Below are 20301 nucleotides of genomic sequence, written 5' to 3'. Positions count from 1 at the left end.
ATGGAGGCCTCTCAAAGGCAGAAAATCAAAGGTTTCCAATATGCTGGATCCTTCAAGGCAGCTTTGGGCTCCCCTTCTTACAAAGTAGTTTAATTTCCCAACAATGGTAAAATAAGATTAGAGATCAGTATATGTATGAATCCTCAATTTAAAATTATCCTGGAATAACTGTAATTCTAAAAGGACCAAAGTAGTCCTGAGACACATGTATCTTCCTCTCTTCACAGTGGATCTAGTCCCTGCTTTGTTGGCAATTATAAAGTTGAAAATTTGGAAAATGTTAAAGTATATCTTAACTGCAGACATTATTTCTAAAGTATATTTCAGATGTCTTTTAATGCTCCTATATATTTTGATTTTCATCCAAGTATTTCTAAACCCTATAACGGAGTTATGATGAGAAATTTATGCGCAGAAAAATGGAAACTTAATAACCAGTGACAAAACAAACAGCGCCCTCGGTGGCCGGTAGCCTGAACTGCACTTCCAACAAGCCCAAAGTGGCTCGCAATCCTTGAAAAACACCTAGTTGCTGTCGGGCAGGAATTTACAAGGCTCCCTTAGGAAAGATGATCCAAGTACCTTTAGAGGCATGCTGTCTCAACTCAGTAACTGTAACAGAAACAAAAAAGGTTACAGAATTATAGAACTTACAACCCAAAAACCCTGTGAAGACAGAAGTTTGCTAGACTGGCCAATCACAGCCTCTCACCCCATTGTTGGAGATGGACTCCACCCACGGTTCCGGATGCTGTTTGTACCATGTGGCCACTCACTCCCTCACCCCCCACATCCTCTTGAACCAAGTGAACACTGAACCTGAATCTGTAAGATGAAGATAGGTGAGTCCTCCGGAAAGATCAGAGAAAGGAACAGCAGGGAGCCAGGCCTCAAGGTAGATCAAAAGCTGCAAGGCACCAGAGAAACCCCAAGTTAGCACAGAGAACAGGGCTGCAGAGAGGGACAGTACTTGGGAGCATGCTCACCATGAGAAGTGGCGATAAGGGACCTTGAGAACCCCAGAGAGGCTGAGAGAGCTTTTCAGTTCCAGGGTCATGTAGGCTGGTTAAACTTTGTTTCCTGCCCTTAATGAGATTCCCTGCCATACCCTTGCAGTGAACCTTTTATTTCAGCTAGCCTCTGAAGTTTTCCTCTTTTGTAACTCAGTAATACCTGAATCAGAAATGCTTAATCCTCTTTTATGGACAAGAGCCTTGTAGACAGCAAGGTCATACTGCTGGCTACTGATCACTTGGTTCTAGAAACCAATTCGCCTGATTCTCAATTTGCTAGGCTTCCTGGTCTTCTTTATGTATCAGTAGGCACTGAAAAAGTCAGATCAGATGTGTTAAGTAGTATTACCATACTGGCTTGGTTTATTATGAAAGTCCTAAATTAAACCATGTTTGCCCCCACATAAAAATGAACCTTTCTGGTGGTTCAACTTGGCCAACGCTTAAGGTTCTAACCAAACATAGAGAAGAGTGGCCTAAAAACCATTTGTGCCTGGAAGATAAATAACTTATACCCTACTTCCTGGGGGAGATCAGGCCCAGTGTATAAATCCTATTTCCCTTCTGAGACTTTATCTTGAATCAGAGTATTTACATAGACACATCAACAATTTAGTTAAGCCTAACTTGACAGAAATGTCAAGTTTCAAATATGAAATACAATAATACATTATTAACAGTAATGTTAATATTTAATAAATATTTAATACAAACATTATATTTAGATGCATTTTTAAGCCTTTAAGAAGGGAATTGATATAAGAACAACAGAAAAGTGTATCACAGGGAGCAATTTCTACAGCTTCTTGTGCATGTCTTCTGAGAAACAGTGAAGGGGGTATGTGGGTAATGGCTCCCCATATACCTGAGGGGGCTATGGCACTTGTTGCATGGGACATAGACGGCAAAACCCTTATGGGAGTACTAACATGAGCCAGGAGCCTTCTTTTATCTTCTTGAATGTTAACAATAAGGAAAGCAGACATGGGAGATATTATTCCGAACACTGAGGAATTTGCACTGGTCTCGTCTGCCACCCTGTGAGTTCGTTAGATTTGGAACGAGGCCGTCTGGAAGGTTAACCTGGCTGGCAGGTAGGCCCTAGTGATCCAGACTTTGAGTGTAGGTTGGTTCTGAATTCCCAAATGCTGTGGACTGGTTAAAAGTGACCTCAGGGTATCCTTGAGGTATCCTCAAGGTATCCTGGTTGACCTGAGATTTTCCCTACAATTGTTCTTGCAATAAGTCTACGAGCTAGGCAGCTTTAGCACTTGAAGAAAGCATAGGAATCAGGTACAGTGTTTGTGGGAATTCAAATTTGTCAACCAAGAGGAGATCTCTATTATTAAAGTTTTGGTATAGCTTCTGAAAAAGTTTAAAGTTTAAGCCGAACAGTTAAAGATATCAGAATAATAAGCTTATTCTGTCTGCATTTCTGAGAAACACTAAAAATTATAATAAAATCCCTACTAGAAATTTTAGACTCCCACATATACACTGAAGACATTATCTTTTACAGGTTCAGAAAACTCCTCTCTTTTACATAATTATAAGAGAGTTAAAATTCTGGTTTGGTCTCGCAAATTAGGTGTAATTCTACATTACTAAAATGTTTTAAAGGAGTTCACTGGCCTGAAATAAAAGTATTCTGACATGTTGATGCAGAATTAAGGGTTATTTTTATACTTTCCCTTATTGACCAGAAATATGATTTTTGAGACTGTACATACTCCCCCAAGATGCCCATGTGCTTCTTTGGTACACGCTAAATACCATATAAGAGAAAGTCTTGTGAAATCACATAGCGTAAGAAAAACAGGACACAGCAGGATAGAATGTGACCTCACGACATTAGACATTTTCAGCTCTAAACTACTACAGGGAGCAAACAGCAGTGGTAGTACTTTGACCCTGCATACCCTTAAGACCATGAGTTTGGCTTGTAATACCATCAGCCTATAAAGGGAATAGACTGCCTTAGGGGGTAGCTGATTCTAAGACTAGAGGCAGGAAAAAAATCAAAGTGTGTCTGGAACGTGCTGTTATTTTCAGATACTATGGATACTTTTAGAAATGTCAGAGTCCTAAAAGGACATCGGCATCAACATAATGGGACTTCCTATTGACCAAGTTGTCAGATTTTGACCATCAAACACAAGCACAGCAAGGTAGTCGTAACCCGAAAGCAGGCTGTGATACAAGTTTAATTTTTTAGTAAGTAGGGGAATGTTCATATTGAACATATTTTATTCCTTCTAATAAGTTTGTCTATTTACAATATTTACAAAGTTATTTCTAACTGGGTAAGCACCAAAGAAATACATGGAACCTGTAATTTAGCCAAATGATCCTGACAGAAGAAGGTGCTAAAATAAAAAATAGGGTGGATTTATTAGCATAAATAATAGGATGCATGGTGGGTACAAAGAATAACCAGGTAGCAGGTGGCACAGGTGGTCATATACAATAATTAAGGAAGAGAGACAATTTAACACCGTATTTTAAAACATGAATTATTCAATGTCCCGAAGAGATAAGTTAAGTACATAAATCCCTCATTACCAAGAAGTGCAAGCTCTAGAATCAAGATTCCCAATAAGGAACACAGCCATTTTAAATAATGAAAACAGAACATATCAAAATACCCTAGTGACAAAGCCAACAGGTTACATACTGCCAGCCATGCAAAGCTTTATTTAATACATCGTTACTGCAAGAGATACCAAGTTTCAAAGACATTTATAAGAGGAGGACTTAAAAGTTTACCACAAAAACAAAAACCAAACCAAAAACAACAGCTTGGCATGGTGACTCAGTTTCAATTGTCCCAGTCTACACAATCAGACTAGACTGTGTCTAGAACAAGATTCAACCTGTCAATAACCCGGATCCTCTCTCTTTCCCTCATTTCTAGTCAGACTATTGAAACTCAGGAAAGTACTAATACTGAGACATTAGGGACAGATCACATTAAGAATCATACTACACTGGGAAGTTATTAAGTAAGTACAGAAGGAAGAAGAAATTACCTATAGTCTTAATGTTTCAGAATAAGTTGAGGTGAATGTGCAATAGTACATTTTACAATCCTCGCCAGCTGTTTAAGGTGTTATTTCAAAAGACTCATCAATTTGTACTCACAGTTTAACATTTTTCAGAAAACGTAATTAGTCAATTTTGGAATTAATGTTTAAATGCTCAAGAAAATTTGAGGTTCCTTAATATTTTGGTATGAACTTAATGAAACAATCATTAAACAAAGTACAGGTAGTTTTGGGTACTCTTCACATCTAAAAGCCCCTCAGACAATGGAAGCCTCTATTAATTATTATTTTAAAAATTCATAATTCAGAAGAGAAAGCCTGTAATTAAGAAATCCTAACAGCTCCTGCTAGAATCCAAAGGAAAAAGTGATTTTAAAACGACTTAAGAAAGACAAAGTTTGAGATGTCTATTCCTACCAAACACAGCCATCATTTGCTAGGTTTTAAAGACAAATGAATCATAACTTAGTAGGAATCATATTTCCATATTAACCACTTGGGTAGATGCCACGATACATGATTGAGATTACTACACGCTCTCCTAACCACAGGATTTAAGTTGTGTTGAAGGTAGCCACCCCCCCGCCTCCCCCCCTCCCTCACCCCTCCCCACCCCCCCACCCCCCCCACCCCCCCATCCCACCCCAGCCAATGATACAAAGAATCTGAAGCACAAAATGTTAGCTCAAGACAACAGGGAAAACTCAAAAGGTCAATACTTCAGAAAGCTGCTTTTGACCAGTTGCCAGATCTTTAAGAATACCATGGAACTGTAAAGATGCCTCCTCAAGAAGGAAAAGCATTAGCACATCTAATTTGACACATGAGAATAAACACAAAAATATTAGAAAAATCACATCATTTTGGAAAATTACAATATTCATCACACTCAGCACATCTTGGGTGAAGGAAAAAAAAAAGAATATTCTTCACCTAACCTGTTAACTTTATGAGGGCTACCTTCCTGGCATTTGTTCCTAAGTAAATGAAAGAAATGATCTCCCGAAGACCCAACCCCCATTAAAACAAAACAAAACAAAACAAAACAAAAACAACAGAACAAAACCAACAAAAAACCAACCCAAAACAAACAGAAACATCTTTGGGAATACAAGTATTACATTTGCAAAATTAAGCACAATTTCAATTAATTCAAGTGCTGGTATGACACTGCCCGACTCTGCCAGACACTGATTATATGACTTTTCAAGTCATGAAGGTAAAGCTGAAATTATAAAGCCTGTCGGGGGTGCTGGTATTCTAAATGGAACTCATTATGGCCAAGAGTTTTTGTTCACATATAAACACCACGTCAATATCCCAAAGGTGCTGTGTTGAGCTGGGGAGGCTGAAATTTGACCTGAAAGCTTTTCATGATTATGGTTTTTTTCTCATTTCTTCATCCCAATCAAAATCCAATGCTTCGTCATCTAGTTCTGATAAAGTAAAGAGAGATTTTTTGGAAAGAGCCAATCTCTCAGTGGACCCCTCTAGCTGGAAAGTTCTCCTCTTCTTGCCAGGCACTGGAGCTGCAGTCCCGGGAGGAGGGCTTGGGCCTCTCTCTCCCTGGTTCACACTTTCAGGAGGAAGGGATTCCGGTTTGGATTCAGAGGGGCAAGTAAAGGAGAAGTTTGCCAATTTGGCTAATGTGCAGGAGTGAACCTTGCTGCTTTTGTTACTGCTTGAGACCTCTTCCTTTCTGTCTCTTTGACAAGTAAGATGAGAATGCTCAGTCTTGTTCCCAAGCTCTACTTCAGGCTGGATGGTTCTCCTTTCAGGGACATGTTTGCTCTCCTCTCTTGACCTGTCTTCCTCCGGTGGCTTCCGGGACACCTGCTTTGCCTCACTCTGTGGCTGGTTTGAGTTCCTGCTTCCTGAGGGAGAGACCAACTTCTGGGGACCCTTCACAGGCGAGGTTGAGTCCCTGCTTGCAACGTGGGGAGTTTCAGGACCTGGGACGGCTACTTCAGTTGTGCCTAGAGACACATGACTGTGGTCTTCAGGGGAATGGATCAGTTTTGACTTTGGTTTGAAAGTAAATTTTGCTAGTTTGGCCAACGGGGGACCTGGACTCCCGGCATATTCAAGTTCAGGCTCTTCCCTCTGAGCAAGGGATTTCTGTCTCGTTCTTTTGGGAGTTTCCCACGCTCCCTGTGGGCTGTGTACAGGACCAGAGCGAGGATGAGGAGAGCCTGTGGGCCGTGAAGGCGCCCTAGAGGGATTCCTGTACAGCTCCTGGGCCCTCGCCTTGTGCAGCGTGTGCAGTTTCCTGGAGACGTGATGCATCAGTACCGAGTCTGGCTCACCGGCAGGCACTGCCATTTCAGAAACCATTGCTGCCTTTTTTGCCTCTTTACCTTCCACATTATCTGGCCTTGATGGAGCTTCTGCCTCTCCTGGTGCTAGAAGCTGTCCAGTTTCCAATTTGCTCCTTTGGCCTGGCTCATTCCTTTCCTTACCCTGAGATTTGTTCCGGAAGATTTTCAAAGCCATTTTCCCCCCAGTTGTTTTGGGAGACACAGGAACAGTGTTTTGGGGCTCAATCTGATGAGCTGCTATGCAGTCAAACCAGTCCAAACTCTCATCTTTGCTGTATTTGTGCTCAGGTAAATGTTTTCTATTTGTTGATGTATTAGGCCCCAGGGGGGAGAGGGGACTGGGAAGTGGGCTTCCCTCAGGACTGCCTCCAGCAGAGGACGTCAGCGTACTACAGTTCACTTCCTGCCGTGCTGACCAGATTCTGGACTTGCATTCTTCTCCTGGATCATTTTTCAAGGATCCTGGGTTAGTCTCTGCCTCCACTGCCTCGGGCTGGGATTGGTACGCACTCTGATTCTGTAACCTGTGGCAGAGATAAATAAGGAAAACATGTATTGAAGAGAAGAGAATTTTTAACCTTTCCATTTCTTTAGTCTCTGAGATGCCATCTAAAGGCTTCAGTCCAACGTAATTCCAAGTTAATACCAAATACAGTCTCTTAGAGCAGCAGGAGGAAATTATCCTTTCTCAGCAGTATAGAATTTAAGTGCTTTGATCATCATTTTAAAACTGAAATGAAATAAAGGAAATGAAGTAACAGGTTTGTCTACATCTTTAGATCTCTCTGAAAGTCCATTTAATTCATTTAAGATTGTTTGAAGGTCAGTGTAAAATGCTTATTCTTATCTCTCCTGTTACATGTTCCACTACAACACAGGCTTCTAACTATCTGCACAGTGGACAGCTGCTGATCGGGTGGTTCTTTCGTAGGCAGTCTGCAGGTCAGAAACAGAGTGGAAGCCCAGAGATTATGATCTCCTCACGTCTCTTCACCTGAGTACTGAATTTTAGCGCACCTAAAAGTCACCTTCCTTGGGAGTAGAGACTGTGATCCCGCTGGCCCTGTGGCATCACGTTCATGGCACACCTCCCCCAAGCAAGTGTGACATCTTTCCTGCAAAGTGTAGCCATTTCAACACATGTTCTGGGCAGCTACTCTCTATCCAGCTGACACAGAGGTGAAACCTACTGACCTTCCAGAATGAAGGATCTGATCAGTGATAGTCATTTTCAATCTTGGGCATGCCAGAAATGGAAATAATGCCAGAGGATCAACTTCCAACAGAGATGACAGTTTCTCAAAAGGAACAGCTTCGCAGTATAAGGGGCAACATGATCCCACTTCCATGTGTTAAATATGAAAAGAACTAAGCCAAAGAGCAGACGAGTAAGTTATTCTAAAAATCATGTGTAATCACAGAAAAAGGTATAGAAGAAAATACATTACATTTAAATGAATTTTAGATTTAAATATATTTAAATACATTAAAATGTTAATGGTAGGCCTCTTTGGGAAATAAGATTATATGTGATTTTTATCTTTTTAATTTATTACTGTTACTTTTCAAAATACTCTATTAAGAACATGTATTACCTCTTATGGTCAGGAAAAAAAAACCACAAAAAATTATGATAAAAATACTGGGTTATATTCACTCACTATAGATTTGGACACATCAATACAGCAAAATCCATATTCACCACAGTCACAGCCAAACAAAAAAAAACCCAAAATAGCTTGCAAAATTACTTCTATCAAATATACATCAAATTGGGGTCAGAGATATTCATAATTGTTAAAGCTCCATAAAAAATGTTCTAAAAGACAGTGAATTTAAGGCATAGAATAATTTAGCCCTACCATTTTAGTCTTATTCTGACTTTGGGAATTAAATTCTCCCCTACATAAAATGTTTCCAGTTTTACTATACCTTCCTAAAAGACAATCTCTTTGCATTCTGTTTTCATATGAATAGAATGACCACCATTTGAGGCCGGCTGTCATTGGTAAGCATTTTCCAGAAGAAAAGTGTGATAAAGGTACAATAGTTTGATGAGTCATATATGACCACTTTAAGGAATAGACAAGTCTTTCCTGAGGGGATAAAACTATATGCTACGTGGGCTTTTCTCGCTTAACAAAATTAGCCTTAGACGTGCCTTGGAGGTCATGCATTGTCATTTGCAGGGCAACCTGGTTTTGTTACTTTGAGGATCAACACTGGGACATGCCCCTGCATTACAAAGATGTATCAGAAGAAAAGGATATTTTAAGGCAGAATCCTATTTTTTTTTAATTTTTTTTTTAACATTTATTTATTTTTGAGACAGATAGAGATAGAGCATGAACAGGGGAGGGTCAGAGAGAGAGGGAGACACAGAATCTGAAACAGGCTCCAGGCTCTGAGCAGTAAGCACAGAGCCCGACGCGGGGCTCGAACTCACGGACCGCGAGATCCTGACCTGAGCCGAAGTCGGACGCTTAACCGACCAAGCCACCCAGGCGCCCCAAGGCAGAATCCTATTTTTTTAGATCATTACCTACCCGTCTTCTTCTTTCCCTCCAGGAGGGTCATTTTGAATTTGGTAAGTTCAACCACTGTTTTTCTATCACATAACACTGATTCTGAGCTTCACGTTTCTTTCCTTCCTGAATCCAGCATGACAGCTTTTGGTAGTCCAAATGTCCAGTTTCTGCTCAGTCAAAACGAGCAGCCTTTCCAAAAGCCAAGCCGGGCCCAGGGCAGGTCTAAAAAGGATCAGCTACATCAAACCATAAAAGAACCAAAGGAGTATCTTTCATCTTAACACTAGGCTCTGGATCATTAAAAAACCAGACCAAGAGAAAAGGGGGTTGATTTTATACAAGGGGCACTAGGTATTAGCAACACAAAGCCAGTCCCCAAACTTCCCCCAGGAAGGCTGTGCTGGGGTTTTATGAATTTGAGAGAGAATGCTACTCCATGAAGGCAGTGAGTGAAAGGAGAAAAGCCAGGGAAATAATTCTCAAGGTTATACTTGTTCGGTCAACAATCCATCTCAGTCTCTAAATTCTCCTTCAGCAGCCGCTCTGCTTCCACGGGAACTCCTTTCACCAGCTCCCAGCTTTGAGGTCAATGCCAGCTGCTAGACTCAGGGCAATTATTGAGCCACTCACGCTGATCATGAAGATACCCAAATGGATACCTCTGCCATCGCTCACTCATGTGTCACAGGTACACCCTCAAAGTCTAGCTTTTTAGAAGCTCATGTATTCAGGGAGCATGCAAACATTGAAGTCTGGGCAAAAATTCTCTAGGTAATGCACATGACATGTTCCTTCCCACATTTTAACAAATCATTACAAAGCTGAGTTTTGAAACATTGCTTTTGTCATTCTTGAGTTGTTACCCTGTTGGAGGAGAAACAGGTTTCCCTCTTTAACAAAATACATCATTCTCACTGGAGACTTTTTGTCTGTTAAATATGTGAAATTTTAAAGGTGATGAATCTGTGCATGTAGGGAAGGAAAATGATGATGCTGAAGGGAGGGTCAGAGCTGTTGCTAATGGACCAGGAGGGCCTTTCACAGGTAAAGGTCACTACTAGTTATCTCCACTTCTCAAACTTTCAAAACATCCTATTCGGCTGGAAAGGCTCGAAAGCAATCTGGGCCTCAGTCTTCTACCTGATTTTCTTTCACCAAGGTTACATAAAGATCAAACATTTATTATGCTTGGAAGAGAGCTTTAAAACCATTAAGAATAAAATTAAAATATTAATAAACACTATGATTCTTCATGTAAACTCCCTTGCACATGGTCCTTTCCTGGCAAGGAAAAATGATAAAGCCAAATTATGATAATATTTTGTGGCTGGGTCTAGCCTGGGGTAGACTGACCTCCTGGAGTTCAACTTCCTCTTTCTTAACAGCACTCCCAGCCACCTTTCTAAATGGCACCACTCTACCTATATTGACCCAAAGAAAGAGAAGAGGATGAAGTAGTGGTAGTGAACAGAATAAATCCCATTTACCAAGGCTTCTTGATTCCATGGAAACTGCATGTCTTGGTTGTGAACTGTGAGTAGCCAACCTTGGTGCTTCTCATGTAATTGGGAACCGGTGGTATAAATTCAGTAAATTAATACACAGTTTACCATATATAGTAAAGAACCTGCCAGTGTTCTCCATGAGGCTCACCGAACCAGCAAGCCAAGGAAATGTAGCTACGGAAGGTGGTCTCCAAAGATGGCAGCCATCAATTCTCCCATTCCTGTATGTCTATGTCACTCCTCCCATCAAGAGGTGGTGTCTATTTTCCCCTACCTTGCATGGGGGCTGACCCTGTGTCTTGCTCTGACCTATAAAATGTGGCAGAAATGATGCTGTATCAGTTCTGGCCCAGCTCATAAGAGGCCTGCTGGCTTCCATTTTTGCTCTGTTGGAGCATTAAGCTACCATGTCAGAATTCCGACTCCCCTGTGGTAAAGAGAGCCCCTGGCCATTTAAGCCACCTCCACCAAGGCACAACACATGTGAGGGAAACCATTCTGGATGTTCCAGTTCCACCTGAGCTCCCAGCTAAATTCAAGTATATGAGTGATCCCAGCCGACACCGTGTGGAGTGGAGATAAACGAATTTACGACTCTCAGAAAAGTGAGCAATAAAATGGTGGTAGTGGTGGTTTTGTTTTTGTTTCTTTAAGCCACCAAGCTTTGGGGTAGTTGATTATACAGCAACAGACAACTGAAACAATCCCCTACAGATAGTACAGACAGATTTTCCACTTAATTTCCACTTCCTTCATTTCACGAAGTGTCAAACAAGGATTTTCCATTATAAGCCTTTTCTTGGATTTCTCTTCTCACCTTTCAAGTCTTCTTAACTCTTCACTCAAGAGGTTGTGCAGCTCCAGCTTTTCCAGAATGAGTTCACACTGCCTCTGGTACTGCTGCAGAGGGTTTTCAGGAAAGGAAGTGTGAAGTGCATTCACACCTCCTAGCAGTGCACCTCCCTGAAGGGGTATCGAGAAAATGGAAAATACCAGAGAGAGTCAACCAGTCAGCCTGCATAGAGGAAGCATATGCTGGAGGCCACTGATCCCAGATCGGCCCTCTCTACTCCCATCTTGGCTGTCAGTCAACTGGGCCTTTTGCAAATTTCAACAGTTCTCTCCCTCCAGTTCCTGGTGGCAAGAACTGCTCCAGGAAGCACACTGTCACTAGTGGGACCATGAGCGCCCCTCAGACGTGTTGAGGAAAAAAGAGTGACACCCACTGCTGCACACTAGTTGGCAAAAGCAATGCTACTGACGCAAAGAATGCTTCCACGACGATGTTTTCCCCTTCTTTTAAATGGTTTCCTTTGGATATATTTCCTGAAATTATTAGATCTAGATTATGATCACTTTTACAACTCCTGATATGCTATAAATTGTCTTTTTTTTTTTTTTACATGCTTATAGTTAGAGTTCAAATATTAGGTGCAAAATACCCTTACCTGCATCGAGGATTCCATTACTGACACTGCTGTAATAGCATCTTCCAGAGTCACAGTGTCACGAAACATCAGGCGAGCATGAGCTAAGAAAATTATGAAGACAGAAATTTTTTGATGCACATCTGAGGGGATAAATGTAATACTTTACCTGACCCCCTGAAAAATTACATTTTATGAATGAGCTACTAGTACCAAATTCATTTTACTAAAACAAGCACAAAAGTCTAATTTATTTCCTTCCTCCCTTCCTCCCTTCCTTCAGTAGGCTCCACACCCAGCCTGGAGCCCTATGCGGGGCTTTAATCACAACCCTGAGATCAAGACCTAAGCCAAAATCAAGAGTCAGACTCTTATCCAAATGAGCCACCCAGGCACCCCACAGAAGTCTAATTTCAATTAGTTTTAAAGTTGTTTCTCTAATGATGGGCCTAATCTTTCACAGCCCATGTCAATTCTGGGTATTTACATGAACGTACTCTGGGCTCCAACAAAGAAAGGGGTTATATAAGCATATAGCTAATATTCAACAACTTTTAATCTCCATTTAAAAAAATGTTTATTTACTTATTTTGCAGACAGAGAGGGAGAGAGAGAGAAGGTGCATTTGTGTGAGTGGGGGAGGGACTGAGAGACAGGGAGAGAGAGAATCCCAGGTGTTGTCAGCATAGAGCCCAACGCGGGGCTCGATCCCACAAACCGTGAGGTCATGACCTGAGCTGAAACCAAGACTCAGACACTTAACTGACTGAGCCACCCAGGTGCCCCATTAATCCTCATTTTCTAGTCTATTATAGAAATACACAATATTAAAGTCATTTCTCATCTCTGGCACTTCTCTTTATCTGTGAGCTTTTCAAAACTACCAAACTCACAAGCCTGCGTCTGGGATACTTGTCTGAATATGAGCTATAAATCCTTGACACAGTGAAGTGTATTTGTTTTATAAAACTTTTTATTAAGTATATATTCTGTCATCATATGATACAGCCAGTTCACACAGAAATTTTTTTAGAATTATTTTAACAAGGGCTAAATATAAAAGCTAGTATTAGAAAAAAAGTCTTGATGTTTGTTTGTTTGTTTATTTATTTTGAGAGAGACAGAGTACGAATGAAGGAGAGGCAGAGGGAGAGGGAGACACAGAATCTGAAGCAGGCTCCAGGCTCTGAGCTGTCAGCACAGAGCCCAACACTGGCTCGAACTCATGAACCGTGAGATCATGACCTGAGCTGAGGTTGGATGTTTAACCGACTGAGCCACCCAGGTGCCCCTAGAAAAAAAGTCTTGAGATACATGTTAGTTGTATGTATGCATGTAAGTCTCATGCCTTAGGGTTGGGGTCATCTGTTATGTTAGTGGTGGCCTGTGAATGGCAACGAATGAGAAAAAAACAGATATGCTTCACTGGAAACAACTCTAAACAAGCAAGTATTCCACCGAAAATGCTAACAGACCACCACTGAGAAACAAACATTAGTAAATAAGACTTTCTAAATGAATCATGTCACCAAGAGTCCTCTTAATGATGCTACACTCTACTCAATACTCATAATCTGTCCTCAGAAGAATGCAGGTTTCATAGGTCAGAGCCTTTGCTTTTCAAGCAACTATGAACACCTTAGAAAATCTTCTTATTCATCTTTGAATCATGGTGCCAAGCTCCATGCCTTGCACGCATTGGGCACCCAATAGAAGTATTATTTGTTGAAAGAAATAAACCTTCTGCCAATCGGATCAAGCTTTCCAGCAGGCGGATGGTGGTCCGGGCAGCGTTCCGGGAATCACTCTGCCTCTGCATCTGGTAGTACCGGAGAAGAACCTGATTACCCACGTCAGACAGTGTGGGCTGTAGATTTCGAATCAGGCAGAAATAGGTTTTCATCTTTTCCATGCTCCAGAGCTTTTCTGATTTGCTTGGGTAACCTGTAAATATCAGGTGCTAGGTCAGCAATTTCTAAGAACAGGCAAACATCTCACTTAAAGGGTTTTGATAACATTCTTGTGTTCATCTTTAAAAAAGATAACCTTCAGGTTTGTGGCCACTGAAACCTAGACCTGATTCTGCATGGCATATAGTTCAAGAACAAGCAGCCTTAGGATCTAAGCTTAATGAAGGTAAACTTCCTACAGGCGCTAAAATTATCCAGAATAATTCTGGTCTGTCCTATAGTAATACACAGTATTTGAATAAATCTAATTTAACTTAAAGAGAAACACACATTTAGAGATTTCTGTTTCATAATTCAGTCCAGTTTTCTTTGCGTGCAAGAGGTGAGTGGTAACTACTTACCATAAGGTTGCCCTCTTTTAATCACAAAGAACATATTTACCAACTATAAGATCATCAGCAGGCCTCCTTCTTTCTGCTCATTATTCTGGGCACACTAAATGGCTCCTCTTGCTGCCTTCAGTCTAAGCATCTCTCTATTGCCGGTTAGGTAGGTACCTTGAGTATTTACTTAATTTTCTTCAAAGAGAATTTCATCTGGTTATGTCTACTTTTTCTCCACCAATGTGAATGATTTATCTCCACATACCTTTGTTTTCTAAGATAAAGGAGGAAATTATACGATCCCAGTCTTCATTCTTGGTATCAAGCAAAACCAGGATCAGGTCAAATCGACTTAAGAGTGGGCTGCCAAGGGCAATGTTCACGGACACGGACTCTTGGGGGTCATACTGGCCTTTGGGGTTAGTTGCTGCCAGAATGGTGGTCCTTGTGTTCAGCTTGCACACGAGGCTATTAAAAGAGAGGGTACAATTCACTGACTGCTGAGATTCAAATAAATAGCAAAATTAAACTTGTTAATAAAAAGAAAATCTTGTTCCTTGAAAATCTAGAGAAACTGTGTGGAAGAGAATATGGAATGATACAAGGAGGTATCACAAATGCCAATTTCAAAGGAAGTATATTAAAGCAGCGTATGCTGAAAGAAGTTATTGTTAAATAAATATTTCTTATGCCCCTACTATGAGCAGATCCCTCTGCTGGGTGCTAAGAGGTGTACAAAATTAAATTAAACACAGATACTATTCTTAAGGAGCTTGTAATCTACCAGCTATAATGGTAAGACAGGGCAGACTATGATACATTCTGGAAGGATAAAGTTCCCAGGGGAAGTAAAGATGATGTGTATTCATTTCTATGGTTGGAAGAGATGATTAGAGAAACAATGCAAAGTAGCTTTTGAACTGGGCCCTTCACAACATCTGGACTTTTATTTATTTATTTATTTATTTATTTTTAAATTTTTTTTAATGTTTATTTATTTTTGAGACAGAGAGAGACAGAGCATGAATGGGGGAGGGGCAGAGAGAGAGGGAGACACAGAATCTGAAACGGGCTCCGGGCTCTGAGCTGTCAGCACAGACCGGGCTCTGAGCTGTCAGCACAGAGCCCGACGCGGGGCTTGAACTCACGGAACGCGAGATCATGACCTGAGCCGAAGTCGGCCGCTCAACCGACTGAGCCACCCAGGTGCCCCAACATCTGGACTTTTAAAGTGGAGATTATATATACATATATATATATATATACACATATACGTGTATATATATATATATATGTATATATATATATTTGTGAGGGAGTGAAAGTAAGGGGTAAGGGTGACTTTGGAGAATGCTGAGTGGTTAAAGCAAAAACTTCTTGTGTGCTCACTTCTTTTGATTTTTCTAAAAGTGAAAGAAACAAGGGTCAGAGACACAGAGAGAGGGATGGAGGGAAAGAGGAGAAAGGAGGAAGGGGAAGAGAGGGAGGGAAAGGAAATTAGGAAAAATAAGGATTGATCAGCATTACTCTTTGTTCTGAGCTTAGGTGACACACAATGTTACATTAATTTCAGGTGCGTAACTTAGTGATTTGACGAGTTTACACATTATGCTATGTTCATCACAAGTGTAGCTACCATCTGTTCCATTACATCACTACTACAATATCAATGACTGTATTCCTTATGCTCTGCTTTTTATTTGCATAGCTTACTCATTCCATAACTGAACTGTGATTTACTCATTCCAAACTGAACTTATTCCCTCTCCCTTTCACGTATTTTCCCCAAACTCCCATTCCCCTCCCCTCTGGCAACCATCAGTTTGTTCTCTATATTTATAGTTCTGATTCTGCTTTTTTTTAATTTATTTTTTTAGATTTAATTTATGAGTAGAATCATACGGTGTTTGTCTTTCTCAGTCTGACTTATTTTACTCAGCATAATACCCTCGAGGTCCATCCATGTTGTCTCAAATGGCATCATCTCATCCTTTCTTTATGACTGTGTAATATTCCAGTGTGTGTGTGTGCGCGTGTGTATCTGTGTGCGTGCGCACGCACGTGCACATGTGCACACACACACACATTTTTCTTATCCATATGTCTACTGGTGGACACTTAGGTTGCTTCCATGTCTTGGCTATTGTAAATAATGCTGCAATGAACACGGGGGTACATATATTTTTTTGAATTAGTGTTTTTGTTTTCTAACAGTGGAATTACTAGACCTTATGGTATTTCTATTGTTAATTTTTTGAGGAACCTCCATACTGTTTTCCATAGTGGCTGTACCAATTTACATTCCCACCAACAGTGCACAGCTGTTCCTTTTTCTCCATATCCTCACCAACAGTTGTTGTTTTTTGTCTTTTTGATTTTAGCTATTCTAACAGGTACTATCTCATTGTGGTTTTGATTTGCATTTCCCTGATGATTAGCGATGCTGATCATCTTTTTATGTGTCTGTTGGCCATCCGTGTATCTTCTTTGGAAAAATGTCTATTCAGTAAACTGAGGGTTGATGGGGGGTGGGAGGGAGGGGAGGGTGGGTGATGGGCATTGAGGAGGGCACCTGTTGGGATGAGCACTGGGTGTTGTATGAAAACTAATTTGACAATAAATTTCATATTAAAAAAAGTCTATTCAGGTCCAGAAAATCCTAAATAGTTCACCAAAAAACTACTAGAAGTAATAAACAAATTCAGTAAGGTGGCAGTCTACAAAATTAGTACCAAGAAACTTGTGGCTTTTCCATACACTAGCAATGAAGTTGCAAAGAGAAATTTTAAAAACAACAGTATTTACAGTTGCAGTAAAAAGAATAAAATACCTGCGAATAAACTTAACCAAAGAGGTAAAACACCTATATTCTGAAAACTATAAAAAAAAATTGAAGATGACACAAACAAATGAAAAGATATTCCATGCTCATGGAATGGAAGAACAAATATTGTTAAAATGTCCATACTACCCAAAGCAATCTACAAATTCAATGCAATCTCTATTAAAATACCAACAGTATTTTTCACAGAACTAGAATGAATAATACTAAAATTTATATGTAACCACAGAAGTCCCCAAATAGTCAAAGCAATCTTGAGGAAGAAGACCAAGCTGGAGGTATCACAATTCTAGATTTCAAGATATACTACACAAAGCTGTAGTAATCAAAACAACATAGTACCGGCACAAAAATAGACACATAGATCAGTGGAACAGAATAGAGACTCCAGAAATAAACCCATGATTATATGGTCAATTAATCTATGACAAAGAAGGCAAGAATATACAATGGGAAAAAAAACAGTTTTTCAATAAACGGTGCTGGGAAAAGTGGACAGCTACATGTAAAAGAATGAAACTGGACTACTTTCTAGTATTATGCACAAAAGTAAAACAAGAGACCTGAAATCACAAGAATCCTAGAAGAGAACACAGGCAGTAACTTCTCTGACATCAGCCATAGCAATAATTTTCTAGATAAGTCTCCTAAGAGCAGGGAGATGAAAACAAAAATAAACTATTGGGACTACATCAAAATAAAAAGCTTTTGCACAGTGAAGGAAATCATCAACAAAACAAAAAGACAATCTACTGAATGGGAAAAGATATTTATAAATGATAAATCTGATCAGGGGTTAATATCCAAAATATATAAAGAACTTATACAAATGAACACCCAAAATACCAAACAATCCAATTTAAAAATGGGCAGAGAATCTGAATACTTATTTTTCCGAAGAAGACATATAGATAGCCAACAAATATATGAAAAGGAGCAAATATATGTTGAGGAGCAACAGTAAAGGGAAGACTGAGGAGGTCTGGGCACAGTGGGCAGGTTAGATGGACAGGACACATGGAGAAGATCAGAGCCATGGTCCAGGAAGAGGCACACAAGTCCTGAACAGAGCAGTGGCGCCATGGGTGTGTGGATATGACATAACTTAGATATTGTTGTTAAATTTATCATTGATGGGCAAGTCCTCAAAATAGCATGGCATATTCATTAATAACAAATATAGATTCTTTTTTTCTCTGTAAATTTGTATGCTCTCCATTCAATGACCATTTTTAGTTATAGTGGCATATCTGCCTCTGAGTAGTCACAGCCCTGTGACATCAGCAAACATGTGCTACATTTATTAATCTCTAATCTATTTCCAGTTGGCTCCAGTGGCCAGCTCATGAGACTGAAAAAGTTTAAGAGTCTTTATTTGTAGTAAATGGCACAAGAAGACACTCATTAAGGAGAAACACAAACAAGGCACTAAATCCCCCTTTAAAACGAAATCCCTTTTGAAATTTTACTGAAAGGGGGGCACTTGGGTGGCTCAGTTGGTTAAGCATCCCATTCTCGATTTTGGTTCAGGTCATGAGGTAGCAGTTTGTGAGTTCAAGCCCTCCGTCGGGCTCTGTGCTGACAGTGCACAGCCTGCTTGGGATTCCCTCTCTGCCCCTCCACTGCTCACTTGCTCTTTCTCAAAATAAATATTTAAAAAAAATTATTGAAAGGGGAAAATTCTGAATAGTCTACATCTTATAATTTATGTGCCAAAATGGCTTTGTGAAGGCAGTTGTGTAGGCCTTGGAATCCAGTTTGCCAAAAAAAAAAAAAAAAAAAAAAAAAAAAAAAAAAAAGGTAGTAAATTGTTCCTAACTAATCTCACAAAGCACATTTAATCCATACTGAAGTGAGGCTGTTTGCATTTATCATAGAAAAGGAATATTACTGAAATACTGGCAATGAAACAAAGTACAATTGCATTGAAGTGATTTTTTAAAAAATATTTTCAATATGAGATAAAACTGACTGTTCGTCCTCTCTCTGATCTACAAATATTTATAATACATTTCCTGTGTGCAGAGGACTATAATGACAATTCAGGAAGGTATACAGTGGTCCCTGCCTTCAGATAGTTTCCAACAGAACTGATGGAGGAGGGGGAGGTTCTACACAGCGCCTGCCAGACAATACATGAGCCATCATGGATGATGGCGTCCCTGTCAGCATTAGCATCAGCAAGGAGACACTTCTGTGGAGACTCCTGCGTATCTGTAAGGTACATAATCTTAAAACTACCCATGATGTGAGAAGGGAAATGAACAAGCAAAGACAGAAAGAAGGAGGTGAATTATTCCTGAGGTAACTGGGGGGGGGGGGGGGGAGGGGGAACAAATAAGTTTAAGGAAGGGGGCTAAGGACAATTTACATGTGAAGAAAAAAGGCTGTCTGATGGACAGTTAGTGAAAATGTGAGCAATGAGAAACAGAAGAGTCGTTTCTGGTCATTTGAAACAGGGGAAGGCTATATACACACCTGGTGGTTGCAGATCTGTGACACAAACATTGCTGCATTAAAAACCAAATGAGGTTTTGGTAAAACACACACACACACACACACACACACACACACACACACACACACAGAGGCTAATCCTAAGTACTTTGTGCATAGTGATGGCTCACTAAATACTGAATGAATGAACTCATGGATTAGTGTAGGGTAATAATCATTTTTCCAATCTAGTATGACCTCCACCTTCTTCAATAACAATAATACCGTATTTGTAATACCAAGCATTGTGCTAGGTTTTATGTATATACACTCTCCCTAATATTCACAAAAACTTAACAGGTAAGATAACATATCACCAACTTAGAAATAAGGAAAATAGAAGTTGAAGGTGACAGAGAGCAGCAGAGCTGAGCTCCCATTCAAACCCAAACCTGCTTAGCTCCAAAACCAGTGCTCTTTTACCTGAAGACTGCCACTGTAGTGTGACATCTTAAACAGTTCCTGTGTGGTCTTTAAATGTTTCTGTGTGTGTGTGTGTGTGTGTGTGTGTGTGTGTGTGTGTGTGTTTATTCATTTATTTTTTGAGAGACAGAGAGAAAGAGAGTACGTGTGCACACAGGGAAGAGAGAGAGACAGAGAATCCAAAGCAGGCTCCATGCTATCAGCATGGAGCCCAACGTGACGCTTGAGCTCATGAACCACAAGATCATGACCTGAGCCGAAACCAAGAGTCAGATGCTTAACGGATTGAGCCACCCAGGTGCCCCATCCTGTGTGGTCTTAAAGAATCTGCCTGAATGGTTTAGACATTCATTGACTTACCTTATCTTTTTCCTACTTGATTTGATCTCCTTGAAGGGTTATGACTTATTGT

The 20301-nt window shown here is 40.2% G+C and overlaps 1 protein-coding gene across 6 annotated transcripts in view; it reads right to left on the bottom strand.

Annotated features, from left to right (window-relative positions):
• Positions 1 to 4702: 4702 nt before the first annotated feature.
• Positions 4703 to 20301, bottom strand: part of MCM9 (minichromosome maintenance 9 homologous recombination repair factor) — a 111538-nt gene continuing 95939 nt past the window's right edge. For 3 of the 6 annotated variants that reach the window (XM_027057007.2, XM_027057008.2, XM_027057009.2), the window contains 5 exons: positions 14394 to 14596; positions 13576 to 13779; positions 11857 to 11939; positions 11226 to 11371; positions 4703 to 6899 (listed from right to left, as the gene is read on the bottom strand). In XM_027057007.2, the coding sequence (XP_026912808.2) occupies positions 5435 to 6899; positions 11226 to 11371; positions 11857 to 11939; positions 13576 to 13779; positions 14394 to 14596 (2101 nt within the window). In that variant the 3' untranslated portion in view covers positions 4703 to 5434. Of the gene's footprint in view, positions 6900 to 7591; positions 7744 to 8894; positions 10325 to 11225; positions 11372 to 11856; positions 11940 to 13575; positions 13780 to 14393; positions 14597 to 20301 lie in introns of those variants that run through there. The other 3 variants (XM_053222326.1, XM_053222327.1, XR_008298372.1) reach the window with 3 other exon arrangements.

Source organism: Acinonyx jubatus, chromosome B2 (genome assembly GCF_027475565.1).
Source record: "Acinonyx jubatus isolate Ajub_Pintada_27869175 chromosome B2, VMU_Ajub_asm_v1.0, whole genome shotgun sequence".
Lineage (NCBI taxonomy): Eukaryota > Metazoa > Chordata > Mammalia > Carnivora > Felidae > Acinonyx > Acinonyx jubatus.
The sequence above is the reverse complement of the archived record's forward strand: the minus strand, read 5'-3'. Positions and strand labels throughout refer to the sequence as shown.